This window comes from Barbus barbus, assembly GCF_936440315.1.
Source record: "Barbus barbus genome assembly, chromosome: 45".
NCBI classification, from domain to species: domain Eukaryota; kingdom Metazoa; phylum Chordata; class Actinopteri; order Cypriniformes; family Cyprinidae; genus Barbus; species Barbus barbus.
In genome coordinates, this window is record NC_136723.1 from 19,560,292 (window position 1) to 19,580,731 (window position 20,440).

The following is a 20,440-nucleotide window of genomic DNA, read 5'->3' on the forward strand; positions in this document are numbered from 1 at the left end:
CGGCGTGTCAGTGATTAGAGTGTCTTCTTCTGCATACATGACCGTCTGCCGACAATAGCAATGTGGCGCAAGCTGTTCACCTCCGTCCAGGCTTTCAGAGCCCTGAAAGCGCCCTGTCGGAGCTTTAAAAGCAGCAGCAGGGGAGCTGAAAAGGACTTTTTTAAAGGTAAGACAATTCACTTAATATACATTATGCATCTGTACGTTTATGGTAATATGAGAGTCAATAACCATCCAGTGTAAACTGTAAGCTGAGACAAAGTCATGCGTGCCTTCCTTAAATTCTCGCATTTCGAATCCTACTATGACAGAAAGGTTAACTCGTTAATATTAATTTGGTCATGCTGGCTTTGGTTTGCAAACTTCCTTCGAGCCAGGTAATGTAATCAATATTCATGAGCCAAGCCATTGTCGCTGTAGCCGTTCGTTCATTCGCTAACTGCGTAACGCCCACTTGCTTTTCAGCAAATCAGTGAGCTCTACAGGTCGAACGTAACGATGCGTAATTAATATTAATGAGCGTTGTTTTCGCTATAGTAGGATTTGTAAATTCGCATTCTGCATAACAAACATTATAGATGTATAATAGTAATTCAGTCCAGTTCAAAACTGTAATCAAAGTTAAATATATTTGTAGTGTTTATAGTTACAGTAGATGAATACAAATGATAATTTGTGTATTCTCTTTTTATTATATTTAATTCCTGAATAAATCTAGTTTCTTTTTTTTATATATTTTTTTTACTTTTGGATATAATAGTATAATTACCAAACGAAATACGTTTTTTATTCCAGTATATTTAGATGCATAAATGAGAAATTTACTACAAACCAGCATTACATTAATAATAAAACTCATGGATTCAAGAAAATGTAGGTACTGATGAAACTGGCTTCTGCCGATAAAACATATCCTCATCTATCTCATATGTAACTCATTGCAGATCTGGATGCTCAGCTGCGGGCGTTTCGGGACAAAGCGGCTGCAGCGATGCCCGGCAGTGACTGGAGCCCGATAGAGTTGACCCCTGGCCTGCCCCCGGAGAGGGCTGATGTGGTGATTGTAGGAGGGGGAGTCATAGGATGGTCCGTTGCATACTGGCTAAAGATGAAGGCGCGAGTGAGGGATGGTCTGAGAGTGCTGGTGGTGGAGAAAGACCCTACTGTGAGTTTATTCAAGGGCACTTGGGAGCGTGTCTCAAAAACTAGTGAACATTTATTTGATACTACAAAGGTATGTAGGCGGCTCAAACACTGCTTTTTTTTTTTTTTAAGTGTGTTTGTGTTTTAAAAGTCTGCTATATTCTGTGGAATGCTAATAATCATGTATTGATCATGTTTTTTTAAAAAGTTCACTCACAAAAAAGAAAAACTTCTTACCATGTCATTCATTAATTTTTATGTTCCTCTTTCTACAGTATTCCCAGGCGTCAACTGTGCTGTCATGTGGTGGAATTCGGCAGCAGTTCTCCTTGAAAGAAAACATCCTGCTCTCACTGTTTTCAGCTCATTTCATGAAGAACATTAATGTAAAAACTTCTATATTGCACTATTGAAAGCTTTCTGAAATATTGTTCCCGTTACAAATGCATTAATGCTACAGAATCATCTCAGGGTTGTAAATGAAGATCCCGTTGATCTGCAGTTTAATCATTCCGGATATCTCTTCCTCGCCAGTGAAAAATCAGCTCATATTATGGAGGAAAACTACAGAACTCAAAGGTAACAGGAAAAGTTGGATTACCAGATACAGATTATATACCAATTTCTTTCAACTTTAATAGGCGTTTTTATTATCAGGACTTTGTGTTAACTCAACCTTTCATAGTAGCTGATAAACAGCCTCGCAATACAAAGTTAAAGATTAATAAAACATGTTTTTGGTTTTATTTGTAGATACATGGGTGCAAAGGTCGCCCTCCTCTCACCATCTCAGCTGAAGGAGCGATTCCCCTGGATGAACACGGAGGGGGTCGCTCTGGCTTCTCTTGGTTGGTACCCGTTTTCACAATCTGTGATACATCTCACATCCAAACTTCATTACTGAGTGACATATTTATTCCTCACTAAGGACTAGAGAACGAGGGCTGGTTTGACCCCTGGTCTCTCCTGAACTCTCTCAGACGTAAGGCCATGTCTATGGGAGTCTATCAGTGCTTTGGAGAGGTCACAGGTCAGGATTCACAACAAATGTTGTCAAATTATTTCATGTTGTCCTACATTTGGTACTTTTTGGTACATTGCATTCTCAAGTCAAGTTGATTCTCTTGAATTTTTAGGAATTAAATGTGCTGCAAATTTGGCAGAAACCACAGATGGAGAGGTTCTTAATGTCCAAAGGATAAAGTATGTTAATGTAAGTTTATATGCCTTCTCAAAATGTCTCAGAACACACTGTCTGTACAGCACACTGTTTTGAAACTTGTTTTCATCGTTTTATAGGTGCTCTAAAGTTGAAGTGCACTAGTAGCATTAGTAGATGTGGTGTGGTTTTAGGTGCAGATGCCCAACAGTCTGGAGTATCAGCCCGTGGAGTGTGCCGTTGTGGTAAATGCAGCAGGTGCAAACTCAGGAAAGGTCGCCTCCATGGTAGGCATCGGATTAGGCCCAAAAGAATCCGTGTCTGGGCCTAATCCGTGTCCTGGAGTCGGACTCGCCGTGGCTGAGCTTATTCTGGACGGAGGCTATAAAACCATCGACCTTAGCGCTTTTGACCTTAAACGGATCCTCCTGCAGGAGCCCATACTGGAGAGTAACATTGTGTGAGGAGCAAAAAAACATATAGGGAAGATGTATGTGTCCTCGAATGGAGCCACTGGACATGAACGTTGCATTGACAGAACTCTCACTGGAACAATGGAACCGAATTTTCAGGAGGATGAGCTCAGTTTGGAAACAAAATATACTCAGATTAATAAGACATTAAGGACAAGAGTGATCCGTGCTGCTGGATTCAACAAAATTATACTCTACAAGAAATGTACGGTACAGATCAAGAAATCAGATCAGATTTGTAATTGCATATTTAAATATGCATATGAAACAGATCATGATTTGTCCTTTTTTTTATTATTATTTTTAAAGTGCTTTTCTATATCATTATATTTATACTGTTTCAAAAGTTTTATAAATCTGTATATCTTTAAATGTGTGTTAATATGGATACGAATACACATGCATAGTGTGGAAGAAGACATAAATGTGCTGTTTTATTATTTACTGTATTTTCTCCAAGTTAATTTCTGAATTAATTTCTTAAAAAAAAAAACCTTAGTGATCCCAAACTTTTACACACACAGTGTATATAATGAATATATGATGTATAACTTAAAGTTAAGTAGAAAACGGCAAATTTTCCTACATCCAAAATGCTGCTGAGATTAAAAAGTGCTCTATTCAGCCTTTGACCTTTAAAATGAACAGGTTACTTTACTGCAAAACTATGATAGCTAAACAATCCCAGCTAACCACTATAACAAGAATGTACTGTATTTTAAACACACATGCATCAATGTTATAAAGAAGTATAAAAAACATAATTGACCAATAGTGGAACACAGTATAAAAATCGTTTGGATGAGAGAGAACAACTTTATCTCTTTGCCTTCTTCTCAAACATATCCAGGATAGATGTTGCTTTGCGTTTTACACCTGGAGAGAGAAAACAAGAATCAATAAGTCGAGAATTTCATAAGAAAATATATTTTTGTATATATAAATAATATTTGTAGGTCTAAATAATTACCTTTGGTGATGGTTTTGTTATCTTTGTCCCCTGAAGAGCGCTTTGCATATGCTGCTTTCATTCTCTGAATATTCTTTTTATGGATAACCTCATGGTCCACAATAGGACGAGGGTAATCTTTTCCCACAATGCACCCTGCTCTCTCCTGAATGCTCCGAGGAGCTTTCCAGGGCTCATATATGTACTCGGCAGGGAATTTATTCAGCATTGGAAGGTATTTCCTGGAGGACAAGCAGAGTAAGCATTTTGTAAGTCCTTCTATCACAAAGACTTTTATATTAACAGAATGAAAAAAAACTAACTAACTTAATGTAATCCCCGTATTTGTCGGTTTTCTTTCCAAAGGCGATAGGAGAGTACACTCTGAAGTACTGCTGAAAGAACGCGCTGGCTGAGAGCCACTGCCAGTTTCCTGCATTTAGTGACCAATCAGCATCCAGCAGCAGCTCCTCAAACACCTTCAGATGATCGTGAGCAGAACACACCAGCTCAATGATTATATCTCTAAACTAGCTGTAGTATAGCATGTAAATGGGCAAAACACAAACCTTTTGGCCCTCCTCCCAGCTTATCCACAAGTCTCCTCGGGTCAGGAAACAGGCTACCGCATGCCGGGCCAGATGATGGATCCAGCCCTCCTGACGTAATTGGGTCATTATGGCATCAATGAATGGAAATCCGGTCCGAGCCTGAATTCACACATGCCCATCTTCTGTATTATTGTGATTTTAATATATTCAAAAAACACAAAAAACTCACTTTACCTCTCTCCATGCAGCCAGGTGCTCGGGATTGTTGTCCCAGTCCACTTGCACACAGTGAGGGTTGCCCTCCATTCTGTTGAAGTTTGGGATCCCATAGGCAGTGGTGTAGAAGAACTCTCTCCACAGCAGCTGGCCATGCAGGGAGACCGGAGGTTCAGAGTGCTTCTTCTGCAAAAGACAACATCGCTGTCAGCTGCACCAGGATCTTGCACTGTTAAACAGCTGCTTGTGGCTCAAGTAATGCGTACCCCTCTATACACGTCTGTGAGCCTCCACCAGAAGGTGCGTGCAGACAAGCAGCCGAATCGGACGTAGGGGCTCAGGACGGTGGTGCTGGGGATAATGGAGTTGGGGGATGTCTGTGGTTTCTCAAACTTGCACACCCACGCCTGCAAAAAGATAAAATCAGTATTTTCTTGTTAGTAATAAAGTTTATATTGTCATTTATCAAAATGAATATTTAAGCTACTTATGCTTAATCATTCAATTTATGGATAAATATATAAAAGATTCAGCATGTATTGGAGGTGTATTTATTGCATCCATAGTGATGCATTTCATGCTGTATTAAGATTACCACAATTAAAATGATAATTTAATCATTAAATTAATAAAAAATTGAAATAGCATTTTACTAAGATATATTTAGAGTGAGGACATTTATTTATATGTATTTAAGTATGCAGCCAATTCTAAATATCTAAAATCGCATTGATTTTCACTTTGAAAATGCTGTTGCTACCATATTTGTTTTTTCTATCCTTAATAATACCTGGGATTTATGTACACATTAAAATATATTTTTATAATTTATTTGTAACATTGTTTTATCCTTTGTTGGCACACTTTTTGACTACCACAATGCAAATAAATTATATAAAATTAACCTTTCTTTTAAATTAACAATTTGCTTGGTTTTTATTTTGTGTTTATGTAACTCTTGTATTCAACTGGATGCTGACATGACAATACAAATATATATATATGTATGTATGTCCAAAGCAAACAAATAAAAAAAAAATGTTAGGCTTTATATAGTTTTTATATTTAAAAAAAATGTATGTACTGTTCTCTGCATGTGCTCATCCAGTCTGCGCAGAGCTTCCTGTTCACCCCCCGGGAACAGATCTGATCCTAAAGATGACGTGTCCAGTCCAAGATCTTCAAGAGTTGGAATCCCAAACTCCTCTTCATGGTCCTCAGAAAATGGAGTGGACACACCTTCCAAAGAAACAGGCATTAAAATCTCATCTCATTTAGCATGATGTCCACAAAGATGTCTGGATACCTTTCATGTCCTCTTTGGTTGGAGCAGGAACAGGTTTTTTAGGATGACCTATGTCCTTCACCACACTCTGGAAGCGAACATAAGTCAAGGGAGGCTTGCCGTTGTTCTCTTCAATAATCCTGTTTGAAAACGCAGGTGAGTATTTTTTGTGTATATCTTTTTCAAAATATGATTTGCAAATTACCTGTCAATGTTGTAGAGAGTGTGAGAAATCTTTGGAATAACTTCCACACCATGTTCCTTGGCCAACTTCATGACTTCCTTGTCTCTGCTCTGACTGTACGGCTCCGTATCAACCTCGAAAGTCAACCGAGTGATCTTCCATTTCTCAAAGAGCTTCGGAAGGACCTCTGTGGGCGGCCCACTGACAACAAACAGCCTAGAGGTACAAGAAACAAAAAATTACATAAAACATGTTGCATTAAAAAAAAAACATATCTGTCCACATTTGACTCCCAGTACCCTCAGCTCAAACCTCCACCTGATCTTCAGTTCCCATCCCTACCTGGAGTTGAGTTTCTTCAGACTGGAGTCCAGGTCTCTGAGAGCTTCTATCAGAAATCTCCATCGATTAATGCCTATGCAAGTGTTGCTGGAGTACCAGGGGTCCAGCAGGAACAGGGGGTAGATGTGTCTACAGTCTTTCAGGGCAGCGATCAGAGCAGGATTATCATGCAAACGCAGACCCTTGCGGAACCAGTGAATGGAGTTATGGCTCATGGTCATTTTTGGGATGCACAGACCTCCGCACAGATACACGGATAAAAATGGCACTGGAAAAATGAGTATAAATAGTACTTTAACACACATTCTTCCAACAACACAAATGTGATTTTGCTGGCAGTTGTTTTGTATGTTAGTGCCAAAACTGACTTAAATAGAAACCATTTCCACAGTAATAATATCAATAATTTTGTACTTTTTTGCTTGATATTTTGTTAGTTTCCTTTTTGCTGTGTTTTTTTTTTTGTTTTAAAGTGTTTAAACTTAACTTTGTATAAAAGGTCTGTTTTGATTATACAAATCCTATCAAATCCATGTCTATTTCAAATTATCATCCATCATTTCTCAAATTAGTTTCTATAATTTTCACTTTTATAGAAATCTATAATTTACACACTTGTTTAAATTTTAAACTATTTATTATGAAAATAAATTAACTTAAAAGGCAATTTCAGTTTTCAATTGTACATTAATAGTTATAGATTAATGGTTAATAGTTATAGATTTATAGTTAGGATTAATGGTGATTTATAAACTGAATATTCAGTACTGCAACATAAGTCTTATTAGAAATAAAAATGTAGTTTTAAAAGTGTAGTGATGCATTAAAATGAGCCTAATGAGTCTAATGTACAGTACAATGAGCTTGTTGTTAATTCTGTTCGTACCTCTGGTTACGCTTAAAGTCTGTGCAATCAAATACACACATTCTGAGATAATAGTGCAAACTAAATAAATACTCTATGGGTATTTCAATAAATTAAATAATTATCAGTACTTACGGGTTTCCTGATTACGTGAGTTCGGTCTTGCGTTTTGTAACGCTTTCCCCAACGTTACAAAAGATGAGCCATTCAGCAGCACGTGTCTCACAAGCTCAGCCAATCAGTGACTGTTTACATGCTACAAGCTCAGCCAATCAGTGACTGTTTACATGCTACAAGCTCAGCCAATCAGTGACTGTTTACATGCTACAAGCTCAGCCAATCAGTGACTGTTTACATGCTACAAGCTCAGCCAATCAGTGACTGTTTACATGCTAGAAGCTAGCCAATCAGGATGCAGTCGGTGAGACATGCGCACGGGTTTATTTTTCCCATGTGTTTAGCTCGGTGCATCCTCATTGGTTTCTATTCAGCGGGCTGAATCATGGCGGAAAGCGAGAACGGGGCAGCTGCAAAAAGACTGAAAACCGATGCGGAGAATGATTGCGGAGACGCTGGAGAGCCATCATCCGACAGCCTGCTCTCGGACTTCGAAATCAGCCGAATTCTGCGCGACGGTGCGCGGGAGAAGATCATCTTCATCCATGGGAAGGTGCGTGTGCGGGAGGGAGAGCAGAAATCACAAACCACCAACCTTTAGGTCATTAACTTATACTAACTTTTGTAAAAAAAAAAAATAATAATTTCTAGTACGTAAATCAATAGTGACTTCTATATGTTCTGTTTACGTTTCATTAGAGACTGGCATTTAAATGAATGAGCTCTGACTCATTAGATAGCAGTACTGTGTGTCTAGTTCTTATTCAGTACATTTTAGGACCTATTCCTCTGTTACTACTAGTCCAGTAGTGGCAATAACTGTAGTATTATTACTGGTAACAAACTGTGGCCGAAATGTACCTATTTTTTTTTTAACAGCCTTTTTTACTAGTAACTGTATTGGGTAGTAGTTACTAGTAAGTTACTACTAGTATCCTCTCCAGTTTTTATAGTACTTATTTGTTAAATGCTATGTGTCTTTTGTTATACAAACTAAGCCAATTGCTTATAGTAGTAACATATTTTGATGTTTTATAGCTTTATAGGTCCCACAAGTTAAGGTTAGTAAATGTATTAACAAACTTTACCTAACAATGAACAATGCATTAGCAGTTTTTATCTTTGTTAACGTCAGTTAGTAAAAATAAAACCATTCATTGGTAGTTCATGTTAATTAATGAAAATGAACAAATGTGACCCTGAACCACAAAACCAGTCTTAAGTCATAATTTTCTGAAATTGAGATTTCTATATCATCTGAAAGCTGAATAAATAAGCTTTCCTTTGTATGGTTTGTTAGGACAGGACAATATTTGGCTGAGATACAACTATGTGAAAATCTGGAATCTGAGGGTGCAAAAAAATCAAAATATTCAGAAAATCGCCTTTGAAGTTGTCCAAATGAAGTCTTTGGCAATGCATATTACTAATCAAAAATTAAGCTTTGATATATTTATGGTAGGACGTTTACAAAATATCTTCATGGAACATGATCTTTACTTAATATCCTAAGGATTTTTGGCACAAAAGAAAAAGCGGTAATTTTCACCCTTGCTGTGTATTGTTGGCTATTGCTACAAATATACCCCTGCTACTCATGATTTGTTGCCCAGGGTCACATATAGAACCATATTGTAAAGCGTTATCAATTTTACTAGTACTGCTAATAAGATTACCTACTAGTAATTAAAAGTCAGCATTATTATCATTAAAAAATATACTAGTTTATAGGAATAAATGTTACAGTGACCTGCTGGGTTGTGTTTCCCTAGGTGAAGGACCAAGATGCTGTTGTGATCCTGGAGAAAACTCCCATCAGACAGGACACACTGTCTGAGTTACTGAAGAGCAGTCAGCTCAAGCTGGAGATGAAGAATGACGTGTACAGCACATACCAGCTGCAGGCTCCTGCACACCTGAACGGTAGGATCACAACACAACAACAGGTTTTCACCAGCTTCTCTCTGTCTATCCCATTCGATAACATGTACAGGAAGAGTGGCTTGCTTGTACTACCATGCTGTATATGATTTAATATGGTAAGCGTTTAGTATTCTGATACAGCATTGCATTACCTTTTAATACCATCACTGTACAATTTGTTATATATATATACACTACCGTTCAAAGGTTTGGAGTTGATATGGTTTTTTAAAATGTTTTTGAAATAAGTACCTTAAGGTAACCTAGACTGCATTTATTTGATTTAAAAATACAGTCAAAAACATACATTTTGTATCCTGTGATGTCAAAGCTGAATTTTCAGCATCACCTGTGCCGTCTTAAGTGTCACATGATCCTACAGAAATCATTCTAATATGCTGATTTGCTGCATTTTGTAGTATTATTAATGTTGAAAACAATGCTGCCTTACATATTTTAATATACAACCATTGTACTTTTTTATAGAAAATTCAAAAGAACGGCATTTATTAAAAATATTAATTGATTTCCATTTGCCATTTAATATATATTGCTATTTGGATTTTTTTTTATAGGTGATTATTCATTTAAGAACTTTACTGTTTCTTGATATGATTTTAAAGATTTTTAAAAATAATTCTAGGTTTAAATGTTTTATTTTTAAATATAATTTGTAATTTGTGAGTGACATTTTTAATTTGCCAGAATTATTTCTCCTATATTTTTTTTAAAAGTGTGAAAATATACTTGGAACTTTTTCCTATGAATTTGCATCACAATTAGACAATTTCTTATTTTAGTAATAAAGAATCACTGTCCCCAATACTGCTGTCATTACCTTCACAGCAAGTTTCATAAAAACAGTTTACTGTTTAGTTATTGAAAAACTTGCACGACTGCTTATTGAAAGTTCAAAGCTTGTTCAGCTCCATCACATGCAACATACAAAATCCACACCATCAAACCAAAAATAAAAAACGAAATTGTTCATAACAGAAATCAAAACGACAGTGGTGTGCCCTGCGACAGAGAAGCATGTTAAGAAGTATTTGCATCAGGAGGTTTTTCTGATTGAAGAATCAGGAGAGGATTATCGTAACCTCACCCTACCGTACATCAACAGCCAGAGCTTCAGTGTGCAGGTGAGCCTTCATTTCAGTGTTGTTCCTGTCCCATGTGTCTCCTTCCTGTATGAGGTATATAACTGAACTGCCCATGATTCATTTGGTTTCAGTGGGTGTACAACATATTGGAGAAGAAGGCTGAGGCTGATCGGATTGTTTTCGAGGATCCAGACCCCCATACTGGTTTTGTCCTGTTGCCCGATTTGAAGTGGGATCAAAAGCAGGTGAATCAGTGTTGTAATATTTAGCAGTGAATAAAAGGCCAATGTAAAACATGGAATATTTCCTTTCCTCTCCAGCTACAAGACCTGTATTTGATTGCTATCGTCCACCGGAGGGATGTTAAAAGTTTAAGGGATCTTACGTCAGAGCACTTGCCGTTACTCACAAACATTCGCAGTAAAGGAGAGGTGAGTTAATGGATTATCTAAGTTCATCTATACTGTAAGTCTGTAACAAAGTTATAAATGGATATAATGCAATATATTTGACAAGAAAATACTTTTTCAGTCTTTCTACTTTAAATGTGATTCAGTATATTACATGCCATTCCAATAGATTCTACATCATATTTTTTCAGTGTACAAATGAATTTCTGCACAATGAATAATGTAAAGTTGTGGTTCTGTTGTCCACTAGATGTCACTGTTGATCTTAACATGTGAACCACTTTTTGCTTAATCCACTGTATCTGCTTGCTTTCTAAAAGCACGTGGCACATTGGTTACCACATATGCACTAGATCTATTGATCTGTGGTGATCCTATGGAAGACATGGGTTCGGTCCCAGCCTGCAACATGTCACAATCTCAACTCAAAAGCCCTAAAACAGTATGAAAATCATAGCACAGGGCTTTCCCCAAGTGCATTTGTGAGTTGTAGCATGGCTGTATATGTCAAATTTAAATTCAAGTCTCATCTATATCCACAGGACACCATTCAGAAGCAGTACGGTGTCCCTCCGAGCAAACTGCGTGTGTATCTCCACTATCAGCCGTCATACTATCACCTCCATGTCCATTTCACCTCTGTGGAGTACGACGCTCCAGGTTGTAGAGTGGAAAGAGCCCACTTGCTTTCCGATGTCATTCAGAACTTGCAGGCAGATTCCAGTTATTATCACAATCGCAGCCTGGCGTTCCCGCTGCGGGCCGATGATGGTTTGCTCCTGAAGTTCAAAGAGGCTGGGAAAGTCTAGAGACCAGATTTTTGGGAACATTATTATAATTTTTTTTACTTTGTAAATGTTAAGTATCTGTACACTGCTTTTAAAAGATGCATTATTACAGTATCTGCTAGATGTATTGTTAACGGGTCATGTTTGTGACCTTTTGTTAGCAGTTTTATGTTTAAAAATGCTTAGATATTGTCATCAGCTGCATTTTTATTAAACTACTTATTGTTTTTAAATTTGTTTACTTATGTCTGTCTGTTTTTCATGCTTTGGTTGATTGTGTGGATGCAACCCATATTAATCACCAAAAACCCCAATTATTTTGTGCACCTGTCTGTGGTGCGACTTGGAAATTAATTTTAAAGCAGAATTTGAGCCAGTGGGCCCCAGGCCTTATTCTTTGAGGTTTTTAGGGGTCCTTTGAAGAGATTTGGCTGTGACTGACAGAGCAGCGGGCCGCAATGAAGCTCCTGGACTGTTTTTAAATCTTCTGAAAAAATGAACAAAACCTACTGGTTTAATATTAGTCTAAGATGCATTAAGAGTAAAATATTGTGAGTGCAGTGCAACTGATTCTGTTTTTGCTTTCCAGAAAGTTCAGCTGCAGTGAGGTGTATAGTTCTTTGGTTCAGAGCTCATTGTAAATCCATGGCTAGAGAGGCAGAAAAAGCCCCAAACTCCCCTGAAGAAAAAAGATTGACTGTTCAAAGTTTGCTTATGTGCTGTTTGTTTGTGGTTTTTAAAGGAGATTTCGCTGCTTTACATTACACAATCAAAGTCTTACAATACCCTCTGTTCACAAGGAGTCACAAAACACAATAAAATTATTTTTTTGTCGGGATATCAGCTCAGGTTATACTTAAAAAAAGAAAAAGAAAAAGACATTTCACCTGAAAATGAAAATAGTCACAAGCTACTTGTCCTAATCTGCATTTTGGCCTATTTTCTTACAAAAAACTATTGTGCAGCTTTAGACCACTTGAAATCTAGCGCTGGACTGTGTTTTTGGTCAATTTGGACCTCAACAGCCATTAGTTTCCAATCTATTTGAATTATTTTTGTGTTCCACAGAAGGTGTTGCTTCTGGCTAAAATGCGAGTCCTCTATTATATTGCTTTCTCTAGTGAGAAAGTTCTCTCATATGAATGAAATATTATGGAAAAATATTCACAGATCAAGCACAGTTTACAAGAGAAAACGGTTCTAAACAAATATAGAACATGGGATGGACTTTTCACTGGAGGAAATGTAATTATGGATTATAGGCTCGTATTTTGACCAGAAGCAATGGTTTAAAGTTAAACGCCTTGATGAATTTGTTTCTTATAAACATGCAGCTTTTCGCTTCACATCTTAGATGGCCTGAGGGTGAGGACATTTTCAGTTTTGGGAGAACTATTCCTTTAAAGCTTCACATTCAGATCGACCTGCTTGATTCATATTGAGTCAAATGTCAAAGATTTCATCTTTTGTGTTTTTTCTCTAAAGCACCTGAAGCCAGTTGCAACAAATCCCTCAGTAAAATAAAAATAAATAAATTATTGTACTACTGGTACAATAATAACTAATTGCTTTCTTTTCTTAATGTTTTGTTGCATCTGGCCACTACTAATTTCAGTGTTGTCACTATAACTAAATCACTTGTGTACTCCCACTCATGTGGCTCCAGCTCATTGTTATATGTTCATTAATTCAGAGTAATTACCAGGTCTTATTACTTATCTGCTGGGATATGTTTGGCAGCAGGATTCAATATTTAGACAGAAAATTCCAGAGAAGAATGTAAAAGTCCTTAAGAGCTTTTAAACGGCCTTACGGAGGCTCTCCAGAACAATTACATAATTATGCCATACAAGTGCTGCTGTCAGACAGAGCCACTCCATCTTCATATATCACTCTGCTCTGCAGTTCAGAACAATGCTTTTTGTAAAAAAATGTTTTTAATAATTTTAATGTACTTACTGACTACATTAAATCGGAACATAATATAATGGGAGTGTAATGAGACTGTATGTTATAACTTTTTGTTTTTAAAATGGGAAGTTTCATGGCCACCAGCCAGTGGTTTGGTGAATTGATTTTAGAAGCTTTTCAGCAGCTAGATGTTTTCACAAGCCTTTTTGTTTTTTGCTTTTCTATTGAACAGTGTATGAAAGTTTAAAACCGACCTTTACAGTGTATAACCATTAGTGAAAAAAAGTGTCTCTTGGAATTTTGTAGTTTTTCAAATCTATTAATATTGTAAATATTTCATATTTATTTTAAATGTATTGTTAAAATTATAAATTATGTTGCATTCTATTGATCACAAATGAAGTGGGCATGAAAATCTGACATTTTGTGCAATGTTTTACATGTTGAATGCCACAGTTTGCTTAGAATCTGACATTTACACTGTAAAAAGTGGTAAGTTGACTTAACTTAAAAAATTTGAGGAAACCCCTTGCCTTAAAATTATCAAGTAAATAATAATTTAAAAATTAAGTTAAGTTAAGTGAATTGTCAGGTTCACTTAACTTATTTTTTTTAAATGATTATTTACTTAATAATTTTAAGGCAACGGGTTTCCTAAATTTTTTTTAATTAAGTCAACTTATCAGTTTTTACAGTGCATATATTCCTGAAACTTGTTTCTGGTTTCAAGTTAGATTTCCATTTTAGTCTCAGAAAAAGCTCATGTTGGAATCAAACCCATGACTTTGGTGTTGCCAGTGCCATGCGTTGTTTGAGCTCCAGTATAACACCTCTTTGTTTCTTTCTCTGAAATGATTTGTGATCTGATATATGAGTGTGCTTTGACACCATTTGTAAATCTGAGCTTTATCTTACTGCAGTGTTACAGAGGAAGCTAATGTGGTTACGTGTGATAAGTGGTATTTGTGTAGCATGTTAGCAGCTCTGTGTGTTTGACTGGTATTTTTAATTTTGTGCCTGTTAATTTTTTTATTTTAATTTTGTGTCAGTGTAGCGGTTCACTAAAAACGTTCATATAACTTGTTCAGATTAACGCCAAGTAGGCAAAGAACATTGTGTGTTTTCCTGCTTTCTTCTGTAAATTCCCTGCAGTGAGGCTTTTGTTTTCATTTTGCACTTGAACTAAAGCCTTCAACTTTCGAATCCTATGAGTCACTTGACAAAAACCTAAAGATGTAAACTTGACAGTTGGACATTTTCACAAAACTTCTGAGTTAAACTTTGACCTTCACTGTAAATGTATTATCCAGCTCTCATTCACATCAGTTTATTTGAATGCAAATGCAGAGATGTGGGGAGTCAGAGGGGGTGAGGGGGCAAGGATCAGCACAACGGGAAATGTGATTCAACTATTTCTTTGTGTTGTTCTTTGCAAAGCCTTTGCGTTCCCATGGGTACAAGCAGCGAGGAGCTCCACAGCTGAAGTTCCTCCTTTCAGATGGGGTTCCCTGATTGCTGGGGAGGATCTGAAGAGGAATTTGGATAACTAGAACATTGACCCTCAATGTAAACCCATCCCGTATGCTATAATGGTGTCTCTTTAATTAGTTTTCCTCTGGTTTGCATTGGTTGATCGGTGTGCGAACACTACATCTGATGTGAGGTTAGTTTTGGAACCATTTTCTAAGATGTCTTTGCTTTAGAGTGTGTAAACTGAGGCATGTGCCTGGGATTAGGACATTTCATTGAGGATTTTAGCAGCACCCCGATGGTTATATGCTTGGAAAGAAAACTTCATGGCCTGAACTTCAAGGAACACTTTGTTTGCTGGGACCTTTTCAGTTTGCAGGTATGAGGTGAATACTTTTTCACATATAGGTGTCAAAAAAGCAATCAGTGCTTTATTGGTGTGGTTTGTTGTGTTTAAGAGGATTATGAGCTGCAGTAAATGCAGTATTTATCTTTTGGGTTAGCAGGCAACTTTTGAATGTGCTTTTCTTACAGAAGAAAAATACATTTTCTGAGTTTCACTTCTTGTAAGGCATCAAATTATTATAGCTGTGTTGTAAATTATTAAGAGGAAACCATTTTTAAAAATGTGTTTTTTAGCTTTAAATAAAATGTAATTGTCTTTTACATGCTTATATATCAGTTAAAGGGCACAATAAATAGTTTCAACTATTAAAAATGTAGTTTGTATATTATTAATTGATTTAACTTATGCTTTTATATACGTGTATGTATATAAAGTGTATATTTAATATAATTGTCTATTGTAAAAATAAGTGATCTAAATACGTTTGTATTTAATATATATTATGTGTACATATAAATGCAAATAAAATGAGTTATTTAAAAATTATTTTTTTATTTTTGAAATGAGTTATAGTAAAATTAAATTATTTATTAAAAATATTTATAGTGTTGTGCAACTGATATTAATACTTGTGTATTTCTACTAGCTGAAAGATGTTCCAGTTCATCCAGAAACAGATTCACAATCACCTTGTGGAGCGGAAAATTAGGAGAACTCGTCTTGTTACAAAGGATGGCCACTGCAACATTAAATTTGGGACCACTGAATATCACAACCATTTTGCTTTCCTCATGGACTTCTGGACTACATTTGTTGAGATTCGCTGGTGTTTTGTCATTTTTTTATTTGCCGCTGCCTTCACAGGAAGTTGGTTCATTTTTGGTTTGCTTTGGTATTCGCTTGCAAAAAATAACGGAGACTTAGATGTTCTCCAGAACTCATCTGAATCCCAGCGGTTGAAATGTATAGATAACATTAACAGTCTCACGACTGCCTTCTTGTACTCTTTAGAGACCCAGACAACTATTGGCTATGGCAGTCGGGCTCTCACGGGTCACTGCCCAGGCACAGTCGCCCTCTTGATCATCCAGTCCCTCATGGGCGCCATCATAAACTGCTTTATGTGTGGACTCATTTTGGCAAAGATCTCTCTCCCGAAGAGAAGAGCAAAGACGGTAACATTCAGCGAAACAGCGGTCATTTGTCTTTGGAAGGGAAATCTGTGCCTCCAGATACGTGTGGCCAACCTACGAAAAACTCTTCTTATTGGCAGCCACATTTATGGAAAGCTTCTCCGAACCACCATCTCTCCAGAGGGGGAAACCATCATACTGGATCAGGTGAATATTGACTTTTTGGTGGATGCTGGAAAGGACAACCTGTTCTTCGTTTGTCCACTTACCCTGTACCATGTGATCGACATATCCAGCCCGTTTTCCGAAATGGCTGTGGACACTCTTCAGCAGCAGGACTTTGAATTGGTGGTCTTCCTAGATGGAACGGCTGAATCCACCAGCTTGTCCTGTCAAGTCCGAACTTCCTACCTTCCACGGGAGATCAAGTGGGGTTACAACTTCCTGCCCGTCATCTCTCGCACCAAAGGTGGGAAATACCGTGTCGACCTGTCCAACTTTTCCAAAACAGAGGCAGCGGTGACCCCGCACTGCGCTTGCTGTTTCCTCAACGAACATAACAAGGAGCTCATTCTCCACCAACACGAACGTGAAGGCATCTACAATCTGGGATTTCATGTTATTGATCTTCAAGACTCTGTTGATGTAACTGAGAAGAGTGATTTAGAGTTTGCTGCAGTAGCAACTGGTTAAATACACGGTAAACCATCCTGTGAAAGTTAGATGCCATATAAAAGAGGAGGGAGGAAGAGGAGGACTTGCTATATTATGTTCTCTGACAGACACATTGGCTGTGTACCAAAACCTATTGAGCTGCCTCTGTAGGCAGACTTTTAAGAAATCATAAGCATTTCTGACACCAAAAGCTAACAATTGTAAAAACAAGATGCCTTGTTTTGATCAAGCTGTAATACCTGTCAAAAAGACATCAATTGAGTGTTTCTTTTTATTTTAAATTAGGATTCTTTGACTTGAAAGTTCAGAAGAACAGCATTTAAAATATAAATCTCGTTTAACATTATGGAAGTCTCTTGTCATTTTTCCAAAAAAATGTTTTATATATATAAATACATAAAACTGACCGTTTATTTTTGTATAATATATTCATATAACTTTGCAACATGTAAATGGCAAACTACGCAGTACCATTCGGTTTTAAAGAGAAAATGAAGACAAATGCTGTAGACATGCACATTTTCAGACATTTGATTGCACATGCATCACACTTCCTGTCAATGAATTGCTTTTAATCACAACAGTCTTCATTTTTATTCCATTATATTCAGTTGAAAAGTATCTGGATTTTTCTTCCTTCATTTGAACTGCACGAAATTTTTCAGAATTATGCATTCATGCCAAATCTATTGGATATTTTACTTTTGTTCCCCCACACTTAACCAAACCTTCAGTGTGTAACTCTGAACCCCCCAGAGAGCATTTCAAATCATCACTTATGGGGTTCCTTTTGTTAGAATCCTACTTTAGAATGCAGGTGTCTTTGTAGACATCAAGGCAGGTCAAATAGGTTTTAGAAAACGGCCAATATTTGCATATCTGTGCAAATATTGTTTTTTTATTCTGTTTCATAAAGATCTAACTTCTAACAGAATCACTGGAGAACAGTTTGGGGAGCTTTAAGTGCTCTTTGATTGCAGACATTGACAAGAGTCACCTGCTGAGTGTTCATTGGAGGATTAGAGCACAAGCCAAATTAGATTAAGGAGAAGCATAAGAGGAGTAAGTGGAAATCCAGTACCAGAGAAGAGTCCTTTGTCATAAACTAGCAATTCCACGCACCTTTCGAGAGTAGATGCGAACTGAGAATGTGATTTATTTTTTTTTTTAATTGCCTTGTAAACATTTTTGCTGTTCAGACTAAAAAGGACTGAGGCGCTGGAAATATTCGATTCTGCAGGAATGTCATACATGTTTATCTTTATTCACTAATAGGTGAGTAATTTCAACATTGCATAAACAGTAATGCTTCTTTTATTTAAATGTTGAAGTCTTTTATTCCGGTATTGTCCATGAAGTTGTAGTTTTCATGAGGGTTATATTGCTTTCATACAGCCTGATAAAATTCTGACCTACACTCTCCAGATAACCTATTAGTTTGTCTGATGAAATACATGAGCTATAATCCTTTACATTAAAGGGGTCATGAACTGAGAAACCAAAATTACCCTTTATCTTTTGACATATAAGAGGTCATTGTACTATAAAAACATCCTGTTTATTTCAGAACTCAAAACTTCATTTTTAGTCGAAAAACAGCTTATAATGAAGCCAGTTTGTCAAAACGACAGCTTAAAAACAGGACAGAAAATTGCTTTTTTTTTGACATAAAAATCTTTATAACATTAGAAGTGGACCTCAGAGAACAGGCTACAAAGTGAAAAACAAAGGCAGTTCATGACCCCTTTAATGTAGGCTACTTGGCAAAAAACAAACAAATAAATAAATAGCATGCACCAAGTAATAATAAATATGCTATAACCGTGGTACATTTGTTCAGGTTGTACTAGCACCAAGTTATAGTCGTTCTATACCCTACTTTTAACCCCGGCTAGGGAACCCTAAATATTACTAATTAAAAATTAAGTTTTGTTATATTTTCGGTTGGAAATTCACTAAAAATCTTCATGGAACATGATCTTTACTTAATATCCTAATGATTTTTGGCATAAAAGAAAAATGGATAATTTTGACCTATACAATGTATATTTGGCTATTGCTACAAACATACCCCAGCGACTTAAGACTGGTTTTGTGGTCCAGGGTCACATATGTACATGTTTTGAACAGTCACGGAAAGAGCGTGTGTTGTAGCCTTTCAGAATTTGAGTGGGAAAATGTCAAATGGTGACAGAAAACACATGAACCGAAGTGAACAAGAAAATGTTTTGTTCATTCTTTTATCGTCCGACAAGTCCATTCAGGAAAAACTCAATAGTCAGCATAATATGAGAAGGCACAATGCTAGAGCCATTATGTAAACAGATCGCATGCTGCATTCATCCAATCAGTCACCGCAAATAATAATGTTAACCCAGGGTTTAGGAATGTATAGTTTAACGTCAGATTATGAATAACCAGGGTTAACTGTTAACCCCCAGCCTGGGTAAGTAATTTAAGTTGAAATAGGCTTTTAAAGGTTTCTTTTCCCTGGGGGTTTCGAATGACCCACAATGAACTATTTTAAATGTGAAAGGGCTTTTTGTCAGGCACAACATAATCTTAGCATAAACCCTAAATTGGCATGTATGTGAAAAATGGCAAAACTCTGAAGGGCCTATTTTATTAAGACTCACATAAAAGATAGTTTTTAATTTAAAATATTTTAAACATTAACTAAACTAAAGTTGTCTGTCCCCTGTTGTGGTACATAAATATACAGGTAGGTAATTAGCTCAACCTAGATTTTTCCAGGCCAGCAAATCATTGCCATTCATTTGCAGTGTGGGTACTTAATTGCCTCTATAGCAGAGGCTAACTGGACAACTAGCAAACCTCAGCATTGGAGCAACACTCCAGCTCTCTTGCGCCTCCATATGATCTATGATCTCATATGGAATCTATGATCTCATATGGAATCTGAGAGTTCTCTGACCCTCCCATAGACAGCAAGGATCCTTACACGATCAAGGTCCAGAAACATATAGCAAGGAGATCGGTAAGATTATCCATGTGACATCAGTGGTTCAACCTACGAAGCTACGAGAATAGTTTTTGTGCGCAAAAGAAAGAAAAAAACTACTTTATTCAACAATTCGTCTCCTCCGCGTCACCCTCGTGCCATTTTGGAGAGTATCACATACGTAAAGCTTATGCTGTTCTGTGTCAGCTGTGCCACACGTTTCTGAACCTTGATCATGTAAGGACACTTGCTGTCTATGGGAGGGCCAGAGAGCTCTCAGGATGCATCAAAAATATCTTAATTTGTATTTCGAAGATGAACGAAGGTCTTTCGGGTTTGGAATGACATGAGGGTGAGTAATTAATGACAGAATTTTCATTTTTGGGTGAACTAACCCTTTAATATGTTTTTGAATCCTCACTGTTTTTAGAGCGT

At 36.9% G+C, this 20,440-nt stretch overlaps 4 protein-coding genes across 4 annotated transcripts; 3 read left to right on the forward strand and 1 right to left on the reverse strand.

Moving 5' to 3' along the window:
• Positions 1–32: 32 nt before the first annotated feature.
• On the forward strand, positions 33–2,766 carry LOC306863806 (FAD-dependent oxidoreductase domain-containing protein 1-like; the record flags this gene model as incomplete). The annotated part of the gene is made up of 8 exons (XM_079407356.1): positions 33–166; positions 945–1,165; positions 1,419–1,529; positions 1,646–1,722; positions 1,897–1,991; positions 2,072–2,173; positions 2,280–2,356; positions 2,497–2,766. The coding sequence occupies exons 1-8, from the start codon at positions 61–63 to the stop codon at positions 2,764–2,766; spliced, it is 1,059 nt and encodes a 352-aa protein (XP_079263482.1). The 5' UTR covers positions 33–60.
• Positions 2,690–7,393, reverse strand: LOC306863949 (cryptochrome-2-like). The gene is made up of 11 exons (XM_079407575.1): positions 7,303–7,393; positions 6,303–6,570; positions 5,982–6,176; positions 5,798–5,916; positions 5,576–5,730; positions 4,758–4,898; positions 4,510–4,677; positions 4,294–4,434; positions 4,052–4,203; positions 3,746–3,966; positions 2,690–3,651 (listed from the first exon to the last, which is right to left on the reverse strand). The coding sequence occupies exons 2-11, from the start codon at positions 6,521–6,523 to the stop codon at positions 3,593–3,595; spliced, it is 1,572 nt and encodes a 523-aa protein (XP_079263701.1). The 5' UTR covers positions 6,524–6,570; positions 7,303–7,393; the 3' UTR covers positions 2,690–3,592.
• An 84-nt stretch (positions 7,394–7,477) lies between these two features.
• Positions 7,478–12,360, forward strand: LOC306863950 (m7GpppX diphosphatase-like). Its single transcript, XM_079407576.1, has 6 exons — positions 7,478–7,837; positions 9,057–9,207; positions 10,204–10,349; positions 10,442–10,555; positions 10,631–10,741; positions 11,263–12,360. Exons 1-6 carry the CDS (start codon positions 7,670–7,672, stop codon positions 11,527–11,529), a joined length of 957 nt encoding a protein of 318 aa, XP_079263702.1. The 5' UTR covers positions 7,478–7,669; the 3' UTR covers positions 11,530–12,360.
• Positions 12,361–15,105: 2,745 nt separating this feature from the next.
• Positions 15,106–17,064, forward strand: LOC306864236 (ATP-sensitive inward rectifier potassium channel 1-like). Its single transcript, XM_079408088.1, has 2 exons — positions 15,106–15,268; positions 15,882–17,064. The coding sequence occupies exon 2, from the start codon at positions 15,889–15,891 to the stop codon at positions 17,059–17,061; it is 1,173 nt and encodes a 390-aa protein (XP_079264214.1). The 5' UTR covers positions 15,106–15,268; positions 15,882–15,888; the 3' UTR covers positions 17,062–17,064.
• The last annotated feature ends 3,376 nt before the right edge of the window (positions 17,065–20,440 follow it).